The sequence below is a fragment of the Cariama cristata genome, unplaced genomic scaffold (assembly GCF_000690535.1).
Source record: "Cariama cristata isolate BGI_N322 unplaced genomic scaffold, ASM69053v1 scaffold16965, whole genome shotgun sequence".
NCBI classification, from domain to species: Eukaryota; Metazoa; Chordata; class Aves; order Cariamiformes; family Cariamidae; genus Cariama; species Cariama cristata.
In genome coordinates this window covers 46,185-67,192 of record NW_009617860.1, presented here as the reverse complement: position 1 = coordinate 67,192, position 21,008 = coordinate 46,185, and the positions used below count along the sequence as shown (strand labels likewise).

General features: G+C 36.2%; 1 protein-coding gene across 1 annotated transcript in view; it reads right to left on the bottom strand.

Moving 5' to 3' along the window:
• Positions 1 to 21,008, bottom strand: part of SLC9A3 (solute carrier family 9, subfamily A (NHE3, cation proton antiporter 3), member 3) — a 53,426-nt gene that overhangs the window by 5,503 nt on the left and 26,915 nt on the right. The window contains exons 2-11 of the mRNA XM_009700644.1: positions 20,408 to 20,710; positions 15,262 to 15,422; positions 13,075 to 13,153; positions 12,114 to 12,291; positions 11,012 to 11,232; positions 8,853 to 9,055; positions 7,941 to 8,030; positions 5,963 to 6,033; positions 3,610 to 3,739; positions 226 to 341 (exon numbers count right to left, since the gene is read on the bottom strand). Of these exons, the coding sequence (XP_009698946.1) occupies positions 226 to 341; positions 3,610 to 3,739; positions 5,963 to 6,033; positions 7,941 to 8,030; positions 8,853 to 9,055; positions 11,012 to 11,232; positions 12,114 to 12,291; positions 13,075 to 13,153; positions 15,262 to 15,422; positions 20,408 to 20,710 (1,552 nt within the window). The remainder of the gene's footprint in view (positions 1 to 225; positions 342 to 3,609; positions 3,740 to 5,962; positions 6,034 to 7,940; positions 8,031 to 8,852; positions 9,056 to 11,011; positions 11,233 to 12,113; positions 12,292 to 13,074; positions 13,154 to 15,261; positions 15,423 to 20,407; positions 20,711 to 21,008) is intronic.

Sequence of the window (21,008 nt, the reverse complement as noted above, 5' to 3'; positions counted from 1 at the left end):
GAAATTTGTTTGTATCTATCTAAAATGCAACAATATAACTGTATGTATACCCATTTCATATGGGAGAGAAGATTAACTGAAGTTCAAAAAAGTAGTGAATGAAGCCCCTGTAATCCGCATTTTTCAAAATTTTTAACACTTTTTCCCTTTCCTCACATATAACATAAAAAAACCCACAACACCCCCTCTCCCCACATTCCTTACAGTAAAGTCCACATTACTTACAGTAAATAAGAGACAGAGCCTTCCACAGTACTTGGGCGTGGGGTGCTGAAATCAACATTTACCATGTTGTCTGTACTGGGAGAACGTATAAATGCCAAGGAACCTCTACGCTCTCCCTGGCCACAGAAAGAAACAAGACATATTACAGCTGTAAACACCTAGGGCAAAATGTGCATCTGAAAATGCAGATAATTTGTGAGACTGCTGTATGCAAATGGAGTAAGAAGCAGGGGGAAATTTAGGTAATGAATACAAACCGTTTTGAGGTTTTATGGTTTCTTTATGTTGAGTGATGTTATCCCAATGAACAAAGCTAGGAGAAAAACTATTCCACTCTTACAAATTGATTCTGAGGAGGTGAGTGTTTTCTTAGGCCTCAATCTGTTTGCAATCCTCGCACGTTTGCAATCTAACTCGTTTCTCTTCACAGACCCTTTCAGGGATGAACCTTTTACTTTGTACCACATTGTAGACCAAGCAGATAGGGATACCTATGCAGATTTTTATGACTTGACACATCACTGCACTAACAGTAGCATTTTCAAAGATACAACACTGTTTTCTGTTCTTTACCAGACTGGAAGCAGCAAATGTTAATTGGTGGTAGAAGACTATTCGAAAGAGGTTATGGTATGAAGAGATGAGATACTGAAGAGATGATGTTTGCTTTCATTTCTAAAACGAGTGTCACAGAAGTGAATTACTGGAAAAGCTCAGATTTATGTCTTCACAGTTCTCCCTACTGCTTGTGTAATCTGTTGTTTAGGTGAAAGGTAGCTGTTGAGTGACATTGTGGTTACATAGGCTGAACCCGTCTATGGTTTTGAATCGCAGCAGAGAGGAATCATGTAGCAGGTCTCTACATTTTAAACTGTAGTAAAGAATACACCAAGAAAAAACATCTCCCTTGCAGAATATTGAAAGAGATCTTATGTACATTTCTCCAACTTTAGCTGTATTGTGTCCCCTTTACATTTTTACATTCACAGAGCAAATCAAACAAATATTTCCTTTTACTGTGGTAGCCCGCATACGTGTTACAGTAGTATATATTGGATTGGACCAGTGGCATTAAGAAGTACACTCTAGCCTCTGTAGGCCGAAAACCTAAGAGAAAAACCAGTAAATTCTGGGTCAGCATCATCACATCCATTTTCTTAAGTGCATGTGACTTTCTTCTCAAGTCAAGTTTAATGTTTCATATATACATCATACCATATCATCAGTGGAGGAATTTTAGCCAGAAGTTATGAACTGTAAGTATTTTAAGTTGCTTCTATTCACTTGCTCTGGATTATTTTCATTTTCCCTGGCTCAGGCTCCCCCCTCTCAACTGTAAGGAATTTATTTAGGTTCAGCCTGAACTCTCTCAAGCTCTTGTTTATTGTGCAGATGCAGCATAACAGCAGAGCTGAAAAAAGAAAAATGTCTAAAATAGTTTTTAAACTCCTCAGTTTCTTGTAAGTGAGAAGAGAGTGAGTAGCTGCGGGAGGCAGATCTTTACTCCTGGAAGAAATGGCTTCAATTTCAATGTCAGCTTGTAATTCACAGATATTTAGCTCGAAGATATATTTCAGAAGTCAAGGAAAAGCTGTTAAAGCAGTGTATCACTGAAGCAGGTATTAATGTGAGAAAGGTGGAATGACTTTAGGATTCACAACTCATGACTAATCAGGCATATTAACATAACTAATTTCCACTGGAAGAAACCATGTTGCAAATCTTTTGCAGAACCTGGAGAACTTTTCATTTCTTTATCTATTATTATCAGATCAGTAGACATTTGCCAATAGAATTTGTCTGCACAATATACACAAATAGTATTTGGACTAGGGTAGCAAAAGTCAGCTTCCTTGTGTTACGAACTGTACTAAGGTTTACTGAAAAAGGTAACTAACTGTCCTAAAAAAATTAATAATCTAATTTAATAATAATCTAACTTAATCTGACATTACTAAGTGGAATTCAAGACATTATTGGGTAAAGATTCTGGGGCTAAATCTGCATGGCTTAGTGATCTATAGAGTCTTTTGCATCTGTTAAAGAGAAAAAATACTGTAATGAATCTACTGAACAGATTCAGCAGTGAATCTGAACATGAGTGTCATGCTTATCAACATCAAAGTCATTATCTAACTTTCTTTCCCTGAGATGTGACCCAGAAAGCACCAAAAGAAGGAAAATTAGTTCTTAAGCTCAAATGGCCTGAAAACTGAACGGGTAATTTACAAAATCTCAAAAGGAAGTATTTGTTTATCTTGTGAACCACTCCCCATTTTTCACACTAACATAATTTCTGAGTTTAGTCTTATTTTCTGAATTCGATCTTTGAAATTCAATGTTTCTCTGAATTCGATTTTTGAAATTCAGTGTTTCACTGGAAGGAATCTGCCTGTCTTTGCTCAATTTCAAAAACAGAAAAGAGGTTATTATTAGTAGTAGTATCAGTCACAGTAAAAGTATTTATTTTAATTAAAGAAATTAACTAGTGTATCACTTAGCTGTGAAAAGGTGTTCAGTTGGAGATTATGGGCATAGATAGACTATCACTTCAAAGATCACTTTTTAAAATATTCCATTTAAAACTATCCTCTACACTGCATGAATACTGCACATTTGTGGTGATTTGAATTAAGGTGACCGGTTTCATGCTGAAGAAGATTAGGAATTCTCACACAATCTGCTAACATTGCTCCAGTCTGGGAATGGTACTCCTACAGAAGGCCAGTAACTTTCTTCCATTCTGTAACTTTAAAAATTTCTCCTGTTGCAAGTCTTAAGTTTCTCTAACTTCACAATTCTGTGATTGCATTTGGTATCTGTAGTATATCATTTTAACCCTAATTTTTGAAGTGTGGGTGTTATGATTCCATTGAATTAAAGTTACCCTATTACTGTGATCTGGCAGAATGAGATTATAGCAGTCCACTACTTTGGTCATATATCCACACCATTTGGAAGTGACCTTCTTCAAATCACATTTGTCATCACACAGAACTACTGTTCTGCAGGAGCCAGACTCTGTTGACACATTTAGAAAGATAGTAGTTTGCCTCATCCCTTTGGAGTTACAGTGTTTTTTCATGCAATGAATATAGAAACAAAGTTATTCTGTAAAATCCAACAGAAAAGTACACTGACATAAGTACAATATATGCATACTTTGGGATCAGGCATAATACTGAAAACTACAGCCACTTATACAGTTGATAATGAGACTCAAAACACATTTTAAAAAAAAAAAAAAAAAAAGGAAAGCAGAAACGAAAATAGTTTTCTTTTAGACATCTCCTGCAATATATCAACTTTACGTTATAATATAAATTATAAAAAGACCCCAAACCCAAATGACGCTATAATATGTCAACAAGTATTCATAAGTACCTCAGCCACATAGCTAATTGCGTCCTTCAAGTTGAGTTCATGGAAAACGTTAAGGATCTGGTCTCTTGATTTTTGGGCAGACCTTCTCATCAGTACTTTACTCAGGAATTTCCTATCAAAATTGGACCACCTGATAATTTAAACAAACTGTGTTAATTTCACAGCATTTTTAGTTTAGCATAAATGATATTTTTGTGAGCTAAGCATTTTTTAAAAAATGGTGAACATAGCAGTGTAAGGGATTTGTGTTTTGAAGCTTTCCAATTAGCTTTTACATAAAGTTAAGGAAAAGCCTGCTACAGAGTTATGTAGCTGTCACAAAGCATTTCATAGGTTCACTTACCAAAGAGTACTACAACAGCAAGAGTGCTATGATTACAGTATCCTATTTCAGAGTCACTAGGACATTTTATACTCTGGGAGATCATGCTACCTTATTTTTCCACTTCTACTTATACAGTTATATTTAATAGCTTCATCCTAAAAGTTTAATTTTCTTTCCTCCTTTGGAAGGGAATCTTCTTTTCCCCAGATGTATTGTAGGACAGTCAGCCCATAAAATCAGTTCACAACAACAACTCCCTTCCAAAAGCACTTACAGAGGGCTTTATTCATGCCATTGACATATTCTGGAAGATAGAAGTGATGTGTACTTTCTGTGATTTACACTTCCAAGCCTACCTGATAGTAGGATATCTGCTATTTCATATTTAGGCTCCAGAAGACAAAGGCTGCTTTACTTTCATCTACCTTCCTCAAAATTTTCTCTAAAGAACTTGAGGCAACTTTGGACACTGACTATTCAAAGTGATTCTATCCATCTTGCCCAATGGCTATTTTGAGTTTACAACTTTTTATTCAGATTGTTGAAACTTCTTGGTTGTTAAACATTATTCACAAAATTGATAACCATTTGTCTTCTCTAGCCAGAACATTTGACAAGCAATCTCTAACTCAGACTGCCTCACCTGAGCACATCAGTGAGGATGCTAGAGGCTACCATTTATTTGAGGAAGCAGCACTTTCATGTAGATACCGTCCAAAAGAAGCAGACTTAAGGTAGTCTCATTCAAAATACATTAGTCATCACACCACACACTCAACCATGGATCTACATTAAGCTACTCCTTCTCTTGTTACTCAGGGAGATTACTTTCTGACATCTAAGAAGTCAAACTCTAATCTGCCACTTTAAAAATATTTAGCTCCATCTTCGAGACAGTATTTCAAAACTGAGGATATATTCCCCTCTATTATAGCCTGTTGAAATACATTCCCAAAAAGTAAACTAAAAATTTAGACCAAAAGAAACAGGATGTTCCATTTGGGATGCCTCACAAAAATTCTTCCCTGCATAAACAAACAAAGAGCAAAAGGAAAGGAAGGAAACTGTGCCTATAACTGGGTACAGACAGGTGAGCTCAGTTACAATCTAGGTCCAGCCAGGAGTTGTACAGTTGTACGAGCATAAGGCTAAACCTAAGCTAATATACTCAGTGTCTCAGCAAAGGTTAGGGGAGTGCTCTGCAGAAAACTCACACAACTTTGGGTTGGAATTGACATGTTGAGTCAGCAGGACATAAGCAGGGCATGACTGTGACTGTCTATGAAATGACCTAATTCCAGGGAGAGAACTGCCTAACCTTGAGTAACACTCTTAAAGATGTCCAGATTTAATGTCCTTTTTCACATGTATTAATCTAGATTATGGAAGTCTGCCCATCACAATAGTTAAGTCTTCACATGTGCTTTAAAGAAAATGATGTCTGTATCTTTCAGTTGAGTAATTTTTCTTCTCTCAAGATGAATCAACTATAAACAGAGGAGGATGGAAATGACCTGTAATTTTCATTATTGGTTTCAAACTAATAGGCTTAAACTATCGAGTAATTCCAAAGCACCCTCTGACATCACTTTCAGAGGTTTTGAACACATCCTTTGTAGAAATAGGGTAAACGACTAGCATAGTCGTAGTTGAGTTTTTTGTAGTCTCCACACACAAATAATGTGTATGAAATGCAGTATTACAGAGAAGGACCAACATTAACATTTTAGGTTAAATCTTGTGCAAATGGCCAGTTCTCAAATCCTGAGAGAAGCTGATCCCTGGATGTGAACCGAGGCATTCGCAAAGGCCTAATCTGAACTGTGGAAGAAAAAGAAAATATTCCAGTTGTAGGGGGAAAAAATAAACCATTTTCACATTTTCTGTATTTCCAGTATTTTCAGTATATAACCTTTTAAACTACATTTGACATCCTTGCTGTCCCTAAACTCACAGGCTTAAAAAGTCATAATTTACAGATAAGATTTACTAGCAGTATTTCAACATTCCAAGTTAGTTACTACTTACTTGTCTCTCAGATAATTGTGTCCTATTTGTCCAGAAATGTCTTCTATAGCAGAAAGAATGTGATCAAAAGCCTAGGAAAGTGACAGTGGAATTAATATCTTTACAGAAATAAAAGGCATAATTAGAAAATACCTCAGTTTATGTCAGGTTATACCAGAATAATTTTACTGCTGCTAAGTAGATTTTTTTTTCCCCATTTACAGAAATACTAACTACTATATGCTTTTCTTCAAAGGTCCTGAGCTTTCTAACCAGTTCTTTACAAATTCACTAACTATTCCTGCATTTCAAGGATCTCACCAAGAAGGTACTTAAGCCCCCATTTTAATATTCACTTTTAAGACTCTTTTTATTGACTCATTTTACCATCTCCATTTCTTCCCTATGAAGTACATAAGCCACTATTAGTATCAGTGATTAAATCCGTTGAAAAATTTCCCTAGTGTTTCTTTTTAGATGTTTCAGGAATCCACACTTCCCTCAGAATAGAAGTAGGCACCGTTCTTTTGATACCTAGGGCAAAATCCCATACTGGGTATATTAGATGGCTGATAGAAATTAGATGGCTGAGGTTTGTAACTCTTGATTCAAACCAAAGCAGCTGCAGGTAGCATTTGGTCTTTTTCCGTGTATGGTTGTTAACATTTCACTCCGAACATTGGAGTGATTACTGCAGAATATACAGCATGCTAGTTTTAGAGCAACATGGGTGATATGAATTATTCCTGAATATAATATTAATTACTGCCTCAGGAGATATCTGACATAGAAGTGGAGAAAATGGTATTATAAGTTGTCTCCCTCCTACTACCTGAGAACAGACAGTGCTCCCTCTCTCTGTAGGCTGCCGTTTATACAGTTCTAGGAGCACTGTGCCTCCTGAGACCTATCTGCTAGCATATTCTAGCAAGTGGTGAATCAGTTACATACAACTTTACAAAGTGTTAGGATTAACATTAGTGCTTAACCTGCACTACTAACTGACATGTAAAAGTATATCCCATAAAGGTAGACAGACTGTATTCCTTCACCTGGGGGAAGAATCCCGATTTTCATATAGTAAAATATTCAATGGAAATGGAAATTTGAATTGCTGGATAACAAAAACATAATGTATTTATTCAGTAGTGTGCGAAAGAATTCCTCAGAAACAAACCCTGTCCTAACAAACCCTGATCACTAAGTTGTTAACTCACTTCAGGTAACCTCCAACGTGAAAAAAGACAAGATTAGAAGCTCGTAGAAGATAGTGTTAAAATACTCAGTGCAGGATAGCTGTGTGAATCTGAAAAGTTTATAAATTAAAGAAGGTCATGAAAGGTCTTATAGTTTTCCATCCTTTAACCTATATTTGTATTGAAAATGTATGTTTTCTTTTACTGAATAAAAACTTCAAAATGTTGTGTGAAAGTGAATTGGAAGATATCATGTTTCAAAATCTTTTAAAAGGTTAAAGAAATGTAGGCACACACAGCACTCACGCTGAACTAAAACTATTACCATTAATCTGGAATTTCAGTATACAATTAACACTGCACTGGGCAGCAGACTACCTTTCTATGTAATATGCAAGCTACAAAACTTGCTTTTGCATCTTTTCCATACATAAACAATATTTAAGAAGGAAAAATAAACTTATTTCCACATCTTTGCCCTAGTGATCTTCAATCAAACATCCTCCTCTTTTAGATTAAGAGAAAGAAGTATATTCCAACTGTGCTGTTTTCCCAGTACTGTTAGTCAGATTGAATTCTCAAGTAAAAGACCAGAACCTTCAGTTCAGTATCCCCTCACAGGACTCAACCCAAAGACAAATTACAACCTATAGATAACTTCTGAAATATTGAAGGATTTTACATTTGAAATTTGATTCTCCCCTCCCTTTCAAAAAGAAAATTTCTCTAATTTTTTTTCTTTTCTTTTAAGGCACTCTGTAAAAATCCAAAAGATACCATGGTTTTGTTTAAAAATATCTTACTCTGCCATGGAGTTTCTCATTCAGTTTTGGCTCTCTGTGTTCAGTTTTCTTCACTTTCAGCCACTGTACCAAAGGCTTGATGGTCAGTCCCTAAGGATTGAAATATGATAATAAATATTTAGGAACTATCTTAGACTTCCCTCCAGCTAGTCATTGTTAAAGGGAAATAGAACATTTTTATATGTTAGATGGTGATTCTCATACTTCCTCAGTTGATCTCTGTCCCTTTTAGAAGATAAAATAAAGCAGTACCCTCAGCTTCTATTACAAAAGTTTGAAAAGACACCAACCAGTGAAAAAATCTGTCTTCTATAAGAAAAATATGGTTCTAGAAGGGTTAAAGTGTTTCCTGTACCATTGAATGTGGTATTTTCTGCACATTTCAGGAATCTGTGACCACAATTAAACTTTCTATAACAAATTTGAGAAAAAATTCCAAGCTGGTATATACTGACATATCTCCATTGAAATTAATGTTGTTTTTTCGTCCAGAAAGTGCTGTTTTCTTTGGATGCTAAATGCTTTCTTGTCCCACTGCTTACTGCTATATTTTAAAACAAGGACTCAGGCTCAGGTAGATCAGCTCAATGATTGTATTTGCCCATAAAAAGGACTGTTCTCTATAGCTATTCACATGAGGCAAAGGGTGTTTAATCAGATATTAACTTGAGCGCTATTAATACCAAGCAGATATGACTGAACATTTTTTAGCATAGAGGAAATTGTCTTTTGTCCCCTGTGGTGCCATATAAAAACATAAAATAGGATCTTTGTTACTAAAATGATAAATTCAATTATGCTTTCAGTTCAGTGAAACAGTATGCAACCTTCAATTGAGAACTCCTTTAAGCATTCAGTACCTTCGGGGGATTCTTTCTCCTTGCAAGAAGCATGCGTAAGAATTTGAATTACCTGGAAAATAACAGTAAAAAACACAACAACGATAGTTGTGCTGACAAACAGGTTTTTCTCTCTCACTTTGTCCCCATCCAGAAGAGCAACCAGAGCAAAAGCAACCGCTCCACGTAGTCCACCATATGACATCACCACCTGGTCTATTATCTCCAACTGGACCATTCTGTAGTGGTTAAGAATCCATGTCTGTATAACTACACCTATAAAAAACAAATGTCAGCATGTCTAGATTATGAAATGTCAATAGCCCAACTGCGTGTAACAGAAACAGTATCACCAGTCTGCTTTCATAACAAGTCCTCTACACCATCTACTTCTTCTGTATTGCCATGCTGCCAAGGATGGTAGGCCCACTTGGTACTTTCCCTTTTATGTTTAACCAAAGGAATTAGATAAAACTTCTTCTCTGAGCCAGCAGCTCTTATAAGAGTGCTGCTCTCTGGCATAGGCACTACAGGTGAAATTCTGCAATGTGTTGACCTATGAAATTTGCAGTTGAGAAAGAATACAATTTCTAGCACCATAGTCAGTGATATGCACAGGGTCTTTTAACAGAAATGGATTGAAACAGTGTTGATTTAGGGAGTAAGTGTGGTACTCCTTACAAAAATTACATTTATGTCATTGTCTTATGGAGGGTTGTAGTTATGCTAACATTGTCTTCAGGCCTACAGATGAGATGCTGCCTGCTGTAGGAGACCTAAAGCTCTAGAAGTCATAGTGAGTCCAAGACCTTCCATACAGAAGGAAAACAGCTTCACCAGTCCTGAGAGTGGCACAGTATGTGTGTCTGACTGCAGCATGTCAGGACTGTTAACCAGTGCAAAAGAGATATTTCTCTTTTCAGACAGCTTTGAACTTGTGCTAAGGGAAAAGTGTCTTCTGTATATCCCTGTAAGCAAGGCCTTTGGTGGAGGAAACCTTGAAAATTAATTCATGCCACCAATCTGACTCCTCCAAGGGTATGAGAGCTGCACTTACGTAAGGCCCAGTATCATCAGGTCTTTAGTAATTTATCAATGTCTAAGCTCATTTGCTTTAATGGATGCCTATTCTTATTGCTGAATATTTACTATTTAATTATTGATCACACTTATTACAGGATTGTTAACCGCTCATTCCAGGAATGCAACAAGTGACAAAGTCAAGATAATGAAAACTTCTTTAAACTCCTCACACACATCAGCGTTAGTGAGAGCTGGCTAAATGAACCATGGTTACAGGCTGTTTAGAAAGGAGGACATGGAGCTAGCCCCTTCATTCAGCTCAGGCATCTCTAGACAGAATAAGAATACAGGGTCTAGGAAAACTGCCAGCTAGATAGATGCGTTACCTTCTATTTTAATTTAATTCAAGACAAACCAGGAAATAAACCTGTTTAATTTATTCCCAAATATAAGTACGTACACCAAATCACTATGTGTGTTACTCTCTATAATTACTTCATTCTATGCCTTTTTTGTGATTTTAGCCCCTTTGCTATTTGACAAAACAGTGATTAAGTAGAAGAACTACATAGTTGGGCAAATCATCATTGAGATTTTGAAATGTTTGCAAACTTATATAAGCCCAGTAAATTGACAATAGGTAATCCCTACCTGCCACAGTCTTATTTACTCAGTTTTTCATCAGTCCCTGAGAATTATTTCTTAAGCCAAAGAACCTGTGGTGTAATTATGTATGGTCTTACATCACTGTGTGTCTCAAACCTGAAGTCAACCATAAAATTAGCTTAAGACAATCTCTTTATTACCAAATTGAAAGAGCTGAAGGAAAGAGATGGCTGACAGGACTCACATCTTTTGTTAGGCTGCAAGTTAAAGAACAAAGTCCGTTTCACTGGGAGATTTTGCCAATACCATGTGCTGGGTTAATAAAGATTAGGCACTGGGTGATTCATGTTAACCGCTGGGCTAGTGATATCCTCATCAAAAGTGAGATCCTACTATATTTTCAGCATAAGATGAAGCTTACTGTAGAGATCTACCCTCCTAACCCAAAACCAACCATAAATAAATGGAACAGTTTAAAGGAACAAGTCTAGAACTTCAAATTCTTTTCCTTTTTTTTTTTTTTTTTTTTTTTTTTTTTAGCAAAAGAATATGTGATTGCATCAACAATACAGTGCAGGGACAGGAAGAAGATCATCCCCTTACCAATAACTCTATATACTGAGATAAAGACCAGAGTCAATAGAATAAAAGCTGTATTCCAAGTCCAGATGTCTGGATTTACAGCCGAAATTCCCAGGAACATGAAGATAATAGTTTCTGCTCCGCTCGCCATCATTTTCATGGTATATCTTACAGTTGTAGAAGATTGTTCAGATATGTTAGCCTTGACATATTTCTGACAGCAGATGCCACAAAAGGTTATCCTAGAAAAAAAAGAAGCAATTGTTCAGAAAACGTTTCTTGTAACATTTAATATTATTTCCATCTGTCACACAGTGACAAAAACCCACCTTTAATTCCTAAGAAAAAATACACTCAGGAGCCATTGTAGAGTCTACTCTAAGTAAAAAGCGTATCTCAAACATTCATCCTGAGGTGACCTCAAGAAGTCTGAAGACAGCATTTCATTAGATTGTTACAGACCTTAATTCTCCTCAGATTACCATGCTACTTTACATGCAAAATTTTAACTCTTGTTTACATTAGACATAATCTTAAACTAATGATCTGTTTGCAGTAAGATTTTCAGATCTTGAATATACTCACTGTAACATCTACAAACATGACAAGCAAAACTGGGAAGAAAGGTGTGCCAGGAATCAATGGATACTAAAAGAACAAAGACCACAGAGGTGCTCAATCCAAAACAGGCAAGATTTAGGCAAACTTTAACAGGCCAGTCAAGACAGTGAGAGCAGCAAATAACAGATATTCACATAATGCCTTAGAAAAATATTGGTTTAATTGCAAATTATAGGGTTTTTGAAAGATGTAAATACAAATGGACAATTGTTAGCTATTGAAGTGTTACTAATCACAAAGAGGAAAGAGTTAACTCTGTATTTTGCAAAGGAAGTTCTCAGGTTGCACAACAGATACTGGAAATCTTGCATTCCTTTTCAAGGCTGAAAGACAGTATTTGCAAACGATAATCTATTGCAGTGTGAAGACAGTAATATTCAGCATACACTTCATGATTGTCATCTATATCTGTCCTATATAATTTAGGTATTTCTTTTCAATGTTTTTATAAACCATATTCCCTCCCCAGCCCCTTCACAGGCAGTAACAAAAAAAGACTTACGCAAGGATAGCGGAAAGAGAAAGCATCTCTGCTGTGAGGTAGGACAGGTAGGAAATGATAAACACAAATCCAGGTTCAATGATTCTCACATGCTTGGTGAAACGACTGACCAATGAGAGCAGGAAGGCAAAGAAAATGCCAACGAGTGTCCCACCCAGGCTCACCACAAAGAATGACACTGAAAAACAAAATGAAACACAGCTTAAACAGCAGAAATATAGTAATTTGAACTAGTTCTCTTCTATTGTATGGCCAACAAATCAGAGAAAATTTTGGAGGACACATCAAAAATTATTTCTAAAATGCAAAAACATGAATTGCTTTTGAGCACTTGGTATTTGAATACATTTTGTAGAAAAAATAAGGTTACTTTCTGTTAAGCCTCACCATGTTAGGTTTATTCAAAACCCACTACATTTCCTTGAAAATTTTTTTCCCATATTCTGTAAATAAATGCTTTTCTAAAAGCCTATTATAAAATATACCAAAGTCACTGTTAAAACATTGATTCATGAGATAATGTAGTATCGTGTCATGCTTGGAATGGGAAAGAGCGACTAAATTTTTGAGTAAATAACATTTCTTGATAGTCACTGGCAAATGTTACTTGATGGCAACCAGTGATAAGGAGTGAGAACGCCCATATGCAATTTCCACTTTCCTGGAACGCAGGGAGAGGATAAGCTGAAACTAGGGACATATTATAAAATACAAGGAAAATATGTATAGCTGTCCAGTTTGGTGGTCTTAACAACTGAACTCCACATCTGTTGAGTCTCCTCAGAAGAAAACAAATCTGATTAAGTTTCCCAAATATTCACTTATTTATTTTCTTAAGACATTCATCTATGCCACGGGAGTGTGGGAATATGAGTGACAAGGGAAAGGGCTGAAAAATAACAGTTACTGATAGCTGATATATGTACATCAATGATGTGATATGGAATTCAATTTTACACACCTATGCCTTTGACACATTCAATCCCCGTCACATTCTCAGGACCGATTGTAACAAAAGATTCAAACACATTGTACAGCACCTGAAAAGAAAAGTAGACTAACTTAATATTTGCTCCTGAATTAAGCCTACTAAAATAATCTCGTTATGGGCCCCAACATTATGAATTCTGAAATTCTGTATGACTGAGGGAAATTCTGTCTGGAGGGAGAAGATTTTGCAGATTTTTAAATTTTTCTAAATGGAAAAAATGCAGTGGAGCAAGAAGAAACAATAATTTTCAGAAAAACAACTCTCCATTTCTTATTTCAATGTAATTTCTATCTGTAAGAGACATTGTTACATCTAGATGTGTTTTCTAAAGCACTTCTCACTCTAAAATCCAGGTAATTGGCAGATTTATTTAATCACCTGTATAAGATAAATAAGATGCTTAATAAGATAATAAGAAGAAGCTAAGAATAAAATAATGAATCGAAATAGGTTGAACGTACGTAAAGTAAGTTGAACATAAAAGAGAATAATCTATAATAATTGTACTAAAGCTTTTAAAATAATTGACTAACAGTGATAGTGCTGAAAGAATTCATCTTATCCATACTCCTGCCTAAGGAGGTTTGTATGAGCATCATTCTTTACACATGCCTGACTAATCTATTCTTAATTCCTCCAGTGATGGAGAACTTTACTATGGCTTTCTTAGCTTTCCTTGCTGCAGCTAAGCTTGTTAATTCTTACCATATTTACCCCAGTCATAGCATACAGGTTACTTTGTTCTGTAACAGTAGTCTTTTACATATTTACTTTTAAAGAATGTTACATCATCCACTTTCTTCTGTCCTCCAGTCTTTCCTTTTTCAAGGTAAGAACTCCAGTTGTTTCAAACTTTCTCATAGGCTGTGTTTTCTGACTCTTGATCATACTTACTCTTCTCTTCTGGATTTTCTTCAACAATCAATCAAAGGTCATTTTATTTGTACAGTGAGTGTATTCATTTCACAGTAACAAAAACTCCTTTCCTTGCGAAAGCCAGTGATGTTGATATTTAAATTCATCAAGGGTTTATTTTAATATTTATTTCTGGTAATATCCCAAAAGTACTAATGAGACTGATATACAAAGGCAATTATGTTTCTCTGGAGGTCCTAAATGGCATTTTCAAACTCATGTGAACAGTTAGGCTGCTGCCAGTGACATTGCAGTGCCTTGCTGTCTTCATTGCAAAAAATCAAGCCACTGAGCCTAGTGGACATGTCTTACCCTCCTTTGGAGATATGCAGGAGTCAGAATAGGAGATGATCCAAGAAGTGAATTGAAGCTCTATAGCAACTCACTTGCATGTCATCTTTCTGCCATAGAACTTTCTGGTCCCTGCCCACTAGCACTGTTACACAAAACTATCGACTATTCTATTCTGAGAAAAATTTTATGTGAAAAGAAAAGACATTTCAATCAAAATAAAAACATCAGTAGAAATTTGGGATTTGGGATTGTTTTAAGTCTATGAAATTCTATTAAGTTTTCCTTTTTTTCTAAATGAAAAAAACAAAGAAACAAACAAACAAACAAAAAACAAAACCAAAACAAAAAACCCAGAAACTAACATGTTACCAAAAAAGCCCAAATCAAACCAGAACTTTCTAAAATGGCCCACAATTTTTCTCCAATTGGCTCTTCGTTATATATCTGTTTGATAAACATCTGCTTGAAGTAAAAGAGAGGGAACAGGCATGAGCACTTTGGCGAGTATTCTCTCTCTCAGCCTATATATTGGAGGTATGCATATAAACTACGGGCATAACAGAAATACGCAGAAAAGAGTATGTGCATTAAAAAACAGCAGCAAAGAAAGGCTTAAAATCCCTGGAACTAATTTCAGTAAGTCATTATTTGAACAGCAAAGGCAAATAAAACATACACATCTGAAACTCCATTAAAATGTTTTTATGCTCATCCAACCTAGGACTGTATATTTTTATGTGACTTACGGGCTCCAAATAGATTTCATGCTCAAATATTTAATCTTTGCAATACAGTGTTTGTAAGCAAGACAGAGAACACCATGAGCTACTCTACACTAGCCCAAGAGTAGAAACACGCAGATGATATAGTATTTCATTTAAGGGGAAAATACACTTCAGAAGAAACCCACTAGATTTTGGGTGATGTTGGGATATAAAATTTACTTACCACAGTTACAGCATCATTCAGAAGTGATTCTCCGAAAACAATGATGAATAGAATTTCATTGACATGGACTTCTTCAAACACTGCCAGAACAGCTACAGGATCCACAGCGGCAATTAAGCTGCCAAACAGGAGGAAATCCAGCAGTCCAGTATTCAGGTGGCCTTGAAAAACAAAGCAAACACATTATAAGCAGAGTCTGCTCTGTATTATCTACAGTAATGACAGATTGTAATATTACAGATAAAGCAAAATCCTTGAAAACAGGGATCCTAAGGCATCAACTGGAATGCATGGCACAGAAACTACTTAACAAGTTCTGCATTGTGTTACCTTGTGTCCTACAACGTTAGTTGGATTCAGTGTTGACCCATGTGGATCAAAGTTGATTCTGGGAGCAGTACAATCCTGGTTTTATGGCAAGGCACTTAGAGATAAGTATTTCCAGATCTAAACTGGCTTTGTATTTGTGTGTGGTATGGTTTATCTAACTTGAGTAAATTACGTCAGGATAACTGAGAACTGACAAGATGCAAAGAGGAGTATACCAGTACTCCTGAAATAAATATTCCAAAATACTTCATGCCACAGGCCAGATGTGACTCTTGATTGCTAAGAACTGCTACAATGGGGCTTAACTGCACTCAGTGCAGTTAAACACCAACTGTGGCCTCCTTATTCAAGTAGATATTCATTGATAGGTGCAGTTAAGCCACTTGTTCCCAAATTATGACTCATGAGGTCACTGTTAAATTGTCCGCAAGTGGACCGTAAAAATAGATGAAGGACTAAAATGTACCTCAACATGTTTGTATTGTAGCCCTTTAGGAATTTTGTCAATGATTTCAAAAGTTTTGGAACTACAAAACTCTCGTGACAAAGTAACCCCGTATTTATTTAATTTCTTTTAATCGTCTTTGAGTTATTAAGGTTATTTTGCTCAATTATGCAAACATACTGAGACAAGAATCACTACCATTTTAAAAGTAACAAAAAAGGGAGAGCCACAAAAATCATTTTGCTCAGCTTCCTCAATATCTTCCAAAATTTATCCTCTTCATGAAATCAAGAGTGATATCCCAGTCATTTTTTCTGGGGAACAGATTTTTGAAAGAATAGAGAACAGGAAAATTCCCTTTGTGTTCATTAATGGATGGAGGAGGAAGCACGGTTCATTAAGAGGTGATGAAGCCCAAAATTATATGAAGAAGAGCAAAGAAGGAATATGTTGAGAGTTCATTCGTTAGAACACAGTGCAGAGTTCCATGCCCAAAATTAATAGACAGTTGTATCAGACATGATTTCTACAGATGAGGGAGAAATCGGTCTGATATTAAATTATTTGGAAGCATGAGTCAGACAATAACAGTCAGTAGCTGTAGTCAGAGGATCAATATCGCCTGTGAGGTACTGTCAGAACAACATGGTTACTCCTCTAGCAATATCTCTTCCAAGATAATTTTTCAAATCCAGAATGTTTAGTGCTTGAAAGGTAATTGAAACAGAAACTAGATTCTAAATATTTTTGATACAAAATGGGATGGGCGTCTTTACTTAAGAGAAGGACACTTAGATGGGCAGCCAGAGATAGGAGTAGACAACACTCTGTTGTACGCGATAATGGCCAATAATCGGGAGGAGTTGAAAACAGAAATTAATGGTTTCCACAGATATATAACTACCTTATATTTTCAAAAAGTGAAATAGCCTTGTTCACTCTTGGACATACTGGGCTCTGAATGAGGACTGAATCTATCCGTTTTAGTGTACAAGAGGGGTTGAAGCAGTGAGGTGAAGTCTGCCAAAAATTCTGAGAACAGCCTTGAACCTGAATCAAAGTAATGGTTCTATGAATTGTTTTCCTTCTCTGCCATGCTTAAGGAAGGAACAAGCCCAATGACAATAACGATCAAGATATCAGGGTACAATAGAACATAAGCTTTTAAAATAAATCAGCTCACTGAGATTGCTTATCTTTTTTATATGTTACCAATTATAATCATTGGTACATTCTTTGAAGACTTGCAAAGCTAGTGAGCAAATATTTATGGAAAGGTTAGGACACATCTGTAATGCCTACAAAGCAGTGTCAAGAGGCACAGAGTTTCTAACTCAGACTTTTATTTAGACTAATAAAGCAGGTTATTTCCAAGTGATACATGACCATTACTTCCTCCAGCTCACCAGTCTGGAGTCACTAGCTGCCAGCAGTGACACCTGAGTAAGATAAATTCACTGGGCCTGGTTTAAGACTCATCATGTTGTTGCTACAGTCTAGCTCATACAGGAAAAAACTTTCTAAGCATTAGTCACAACCAAAATTATTCCACAAAGAAGTGCTGCATGTGTAAGTTCTCCAGCAGATGGTGGAGAGCTAGGTGCAATCAGCCAGGAAGATTTAGGATTAGATACTTCTTCCTATTCTGTGAAAGCAGACTGGTATGGCTGTTAGTTGATAGTTAAGGTGCTGATCTTTTAATTTCACTTCTAAAGAAGGATTTCTTTGTTATTATCACCTTCTCTCTTTTTCTTCTGCAAATCATAGTATCTGTAAGGATATTGAATGCAAACAAAAAGCTGCTTTTATGTTTATTTATGTAGTAAATCTATGTAATCCAATTGGGATTATGCACTCTCATATTGATGGACAATGCTACAGGCCCATTCAGTGCTAAAGCTGGAAGTAATTTGGTTTTAGTTCATCTTAGTCTGTAGTGGATATACATTCCTATATTTTAAGGATATTACTTTTAGTGTTGTTCACTCCAATTGTAGAAAAAGTAGGATAGAAACAAAAATATGCCATAGAACTCCAACCAGAGGCTGCTATGAAAACTTCTAGAAATTGAGTAACTCAGCATTCTCCTACCTTCAGCAAATAAGTAACAACAGTAAGGCTTTTCACAAAGTGTGATGCTTAGATCTTGCTGACATCTTGGAGGTCAACACAATGCATTTAGTAGATCAGTAAGTATGTGTCATGTAGATATTTTAAAGTCCTACTTAGCTTTGCTGTAGAATGACATAGTTTGAATGAGGACAGGCTTCTCTGGTCCTTTCCATAGCTGAAATTAGAACTCTAATAGGTTATAATATGTCTTGGTGGTACAGACAGGTCCCCATAGTATACCAATTAATGCTCATTCTAAACATTTAAATTCTCTGGGCATGTCAGTTTATGGTTTCCCTTTGTTAATGTCCCTATTTTTAGCCTGTAGAGCTTTAGCTGTGACCTGTGGTAGGGGGTGATTCTCCTGTTTAACTGTAAGCTCAGAGTTCTAGTATATCCTGTCACTGAAAGATTTGCATAATGATAAAGCAGAACATGTAGCCATCAAATCAAGCTTTTACAGTTAGTCAAGAATTGTTTACGAATTGGGAGAGAGCAAGACATAAATGGATTTGTCACAAAATAAAATTTTGGGGAAAAAAATTGACTTTTCCATTTCACATGTCATAAACAGGTCAATGCTTTTCCTTTAATGGTTTTTACCAACATATTTTTTAAAGTAATTATCATTCATTATATTTCACAGAACAGGGTGTTAGTAAACTATTTTTGGTCAAATTTTTAAAACTGTTCCAAGCAGCTTGGATATTTAAAGAAAGAAATCCTTGTCCAATCTGTTGCAATAACAATACCCCTTTGCTATCTTTTTTGCTCCTGAAAACTTGTATTTAACTATAATTGTGAAATTGTGGATGCAAAACATTGTGCCTACAGGCTGAAAGCACTTAAAACATCTTATCTACCTATAAAAGCCAATAATGTCTGCATTTGAGCTGTCACCTTTGTACCTTCTAAAGAAAAAATGTTACTTATAAAATGTGAGATATAGTAAGGTAAATACCTAAAATGTAAGCTAAATCTGTCATAGATGTTTATATTACAAACATCTGCAGTTATTTGAGATAAGACTTATATGAATAAGTCTGTGGTCTAGTTCTTCCAGATTGGGATTCCCTTAAAATGAATGGAACAGTTATCCCAATCTTATGCTCAAAGAACTCAGCCCCAAATTCTGCTACTTCCCTGTGTTGGACAATGGGAGCAGTTTTTGAGGCCGGAAAACTCTACTACACTATCTTCTGTAATGATCAGCTAATAGTTTAATTCTTCATCACAAAAATGTTCACTGCAACATCTGCAACTTCTGATGTTTGAGGAACTCTTTTTGTCTAGGATGAAAAGGAAGTCTCTGATAAATTTCTCTGAGTTAGTTATGCACCACAGTGGTTAGAGAACAGCCCCATGACTAGCTCTTGAGCCTTTCATACAATACAACATACTCCTTGTGGTCTTAGAGCCACTCACTCAGTCCAGTATCTCGCCACTGATTGCCAAGAACAGACAGGCAGAGTGCACAAGCACAGCAGCACACTATATCCGTACTGCTCTCAGCAGCACTCAGATGTGCCCTCACTAACCTAAGAGAATTTTGTCCTAGATGAGCTCTTGAGCTTCTTCAGTACAGACAGTAAAAAAGCATAGATAGGATACCTGTTTCAAAACACGTGCAATCCACATACAATGTGAATTATTGTTCTTCAGGTGGTAGTATATAGCTTATCTGCATGCCACACCTGCTGAGGAGACTAAGAATTGCTGTTCTGTGCCTCTTCTAGCAGTCTCATGCCCTTATATTGTAGTATAATTAAGACAGAGTGTGTCTTATGCGTGTTTGTTGGCTCTTCAGTTACAATTTCCAGCCTCAGAAGACAAAATAGAGATTTGTCATGCATACAGACCCACTCAGGAGCCATTGCTTACTTATTAAAGCTGACTGAAGGAAGACAGTTCTATTTCACAGTAACTTTGAAGTTTTCTATCACAGCAGATAGAAACAAGCCCTTTAGAGTGTATTTTTGTCTGGATGTCCATTAGCAGAATGAATCCTGAGCTTTACCCTGAGAGTGTATGCACACATTTAGAGCAGGGAAATATGAGAGACACAGGTTTAAGCCTCTTTTCTGCTTGCTTCAGAGAAGGTTTCTCAGATCATTCTTAAATTTAGCAAAAATATTACGAATTGCTCCTGTTAAAATTGGATTTTTCTGTGTAAAAGTGTTGTTAAATTGTAAAGTATCACCCATCTAACAGCTGGCATACAGTAGCATTCACAATTGTGCCTTCACAGATCAAACTTACCCATTATTCCTGTCTGATAGACACCATACAGAGATAAACCAGTTGTGGCAGCATTCCAGACTGTCCCAATCACAGCATACAAAAGGATGGAACCAAGATTTCCAAAGAACAATCTATTTGGCATAAAATATCCAGCATCCAAAACAATGGGGGGCAGCAGATAGAAGAAAAATACAGTTGGTGTAAGGGCGAACGAGGCAATGTGATCTGCTGCCCATACAATTCCGCCAAGGAAGAGACCAAGAACAATCAGCAGAGCACTCTCTGGAACCACTCGAGTGACTTTGTGGGACAATTGGAAAACTGAAAGGAAAGAGAAAAACATTTTGTCAGAATTAGAATGGAAAAACAATTTGAGTAACAACTGTTGTTATCTGACAATTTTGACTTCACACAAACTTCCTGCTTTCATTGTTATTAGACCCAAAACCATGCATGGAATGCATGGGATACAAGCAGTGTCAGAATCCAGTTACTTATAAAATAAAATAAAAAGGTTGATTTTCAGATTTTATCCAGCATATTTCAACTTATATGAATCCACTGTTCCGTAACATTTATTTCCTTTATTGGATTATCTTCTCCGTATAAGATCTGTTTA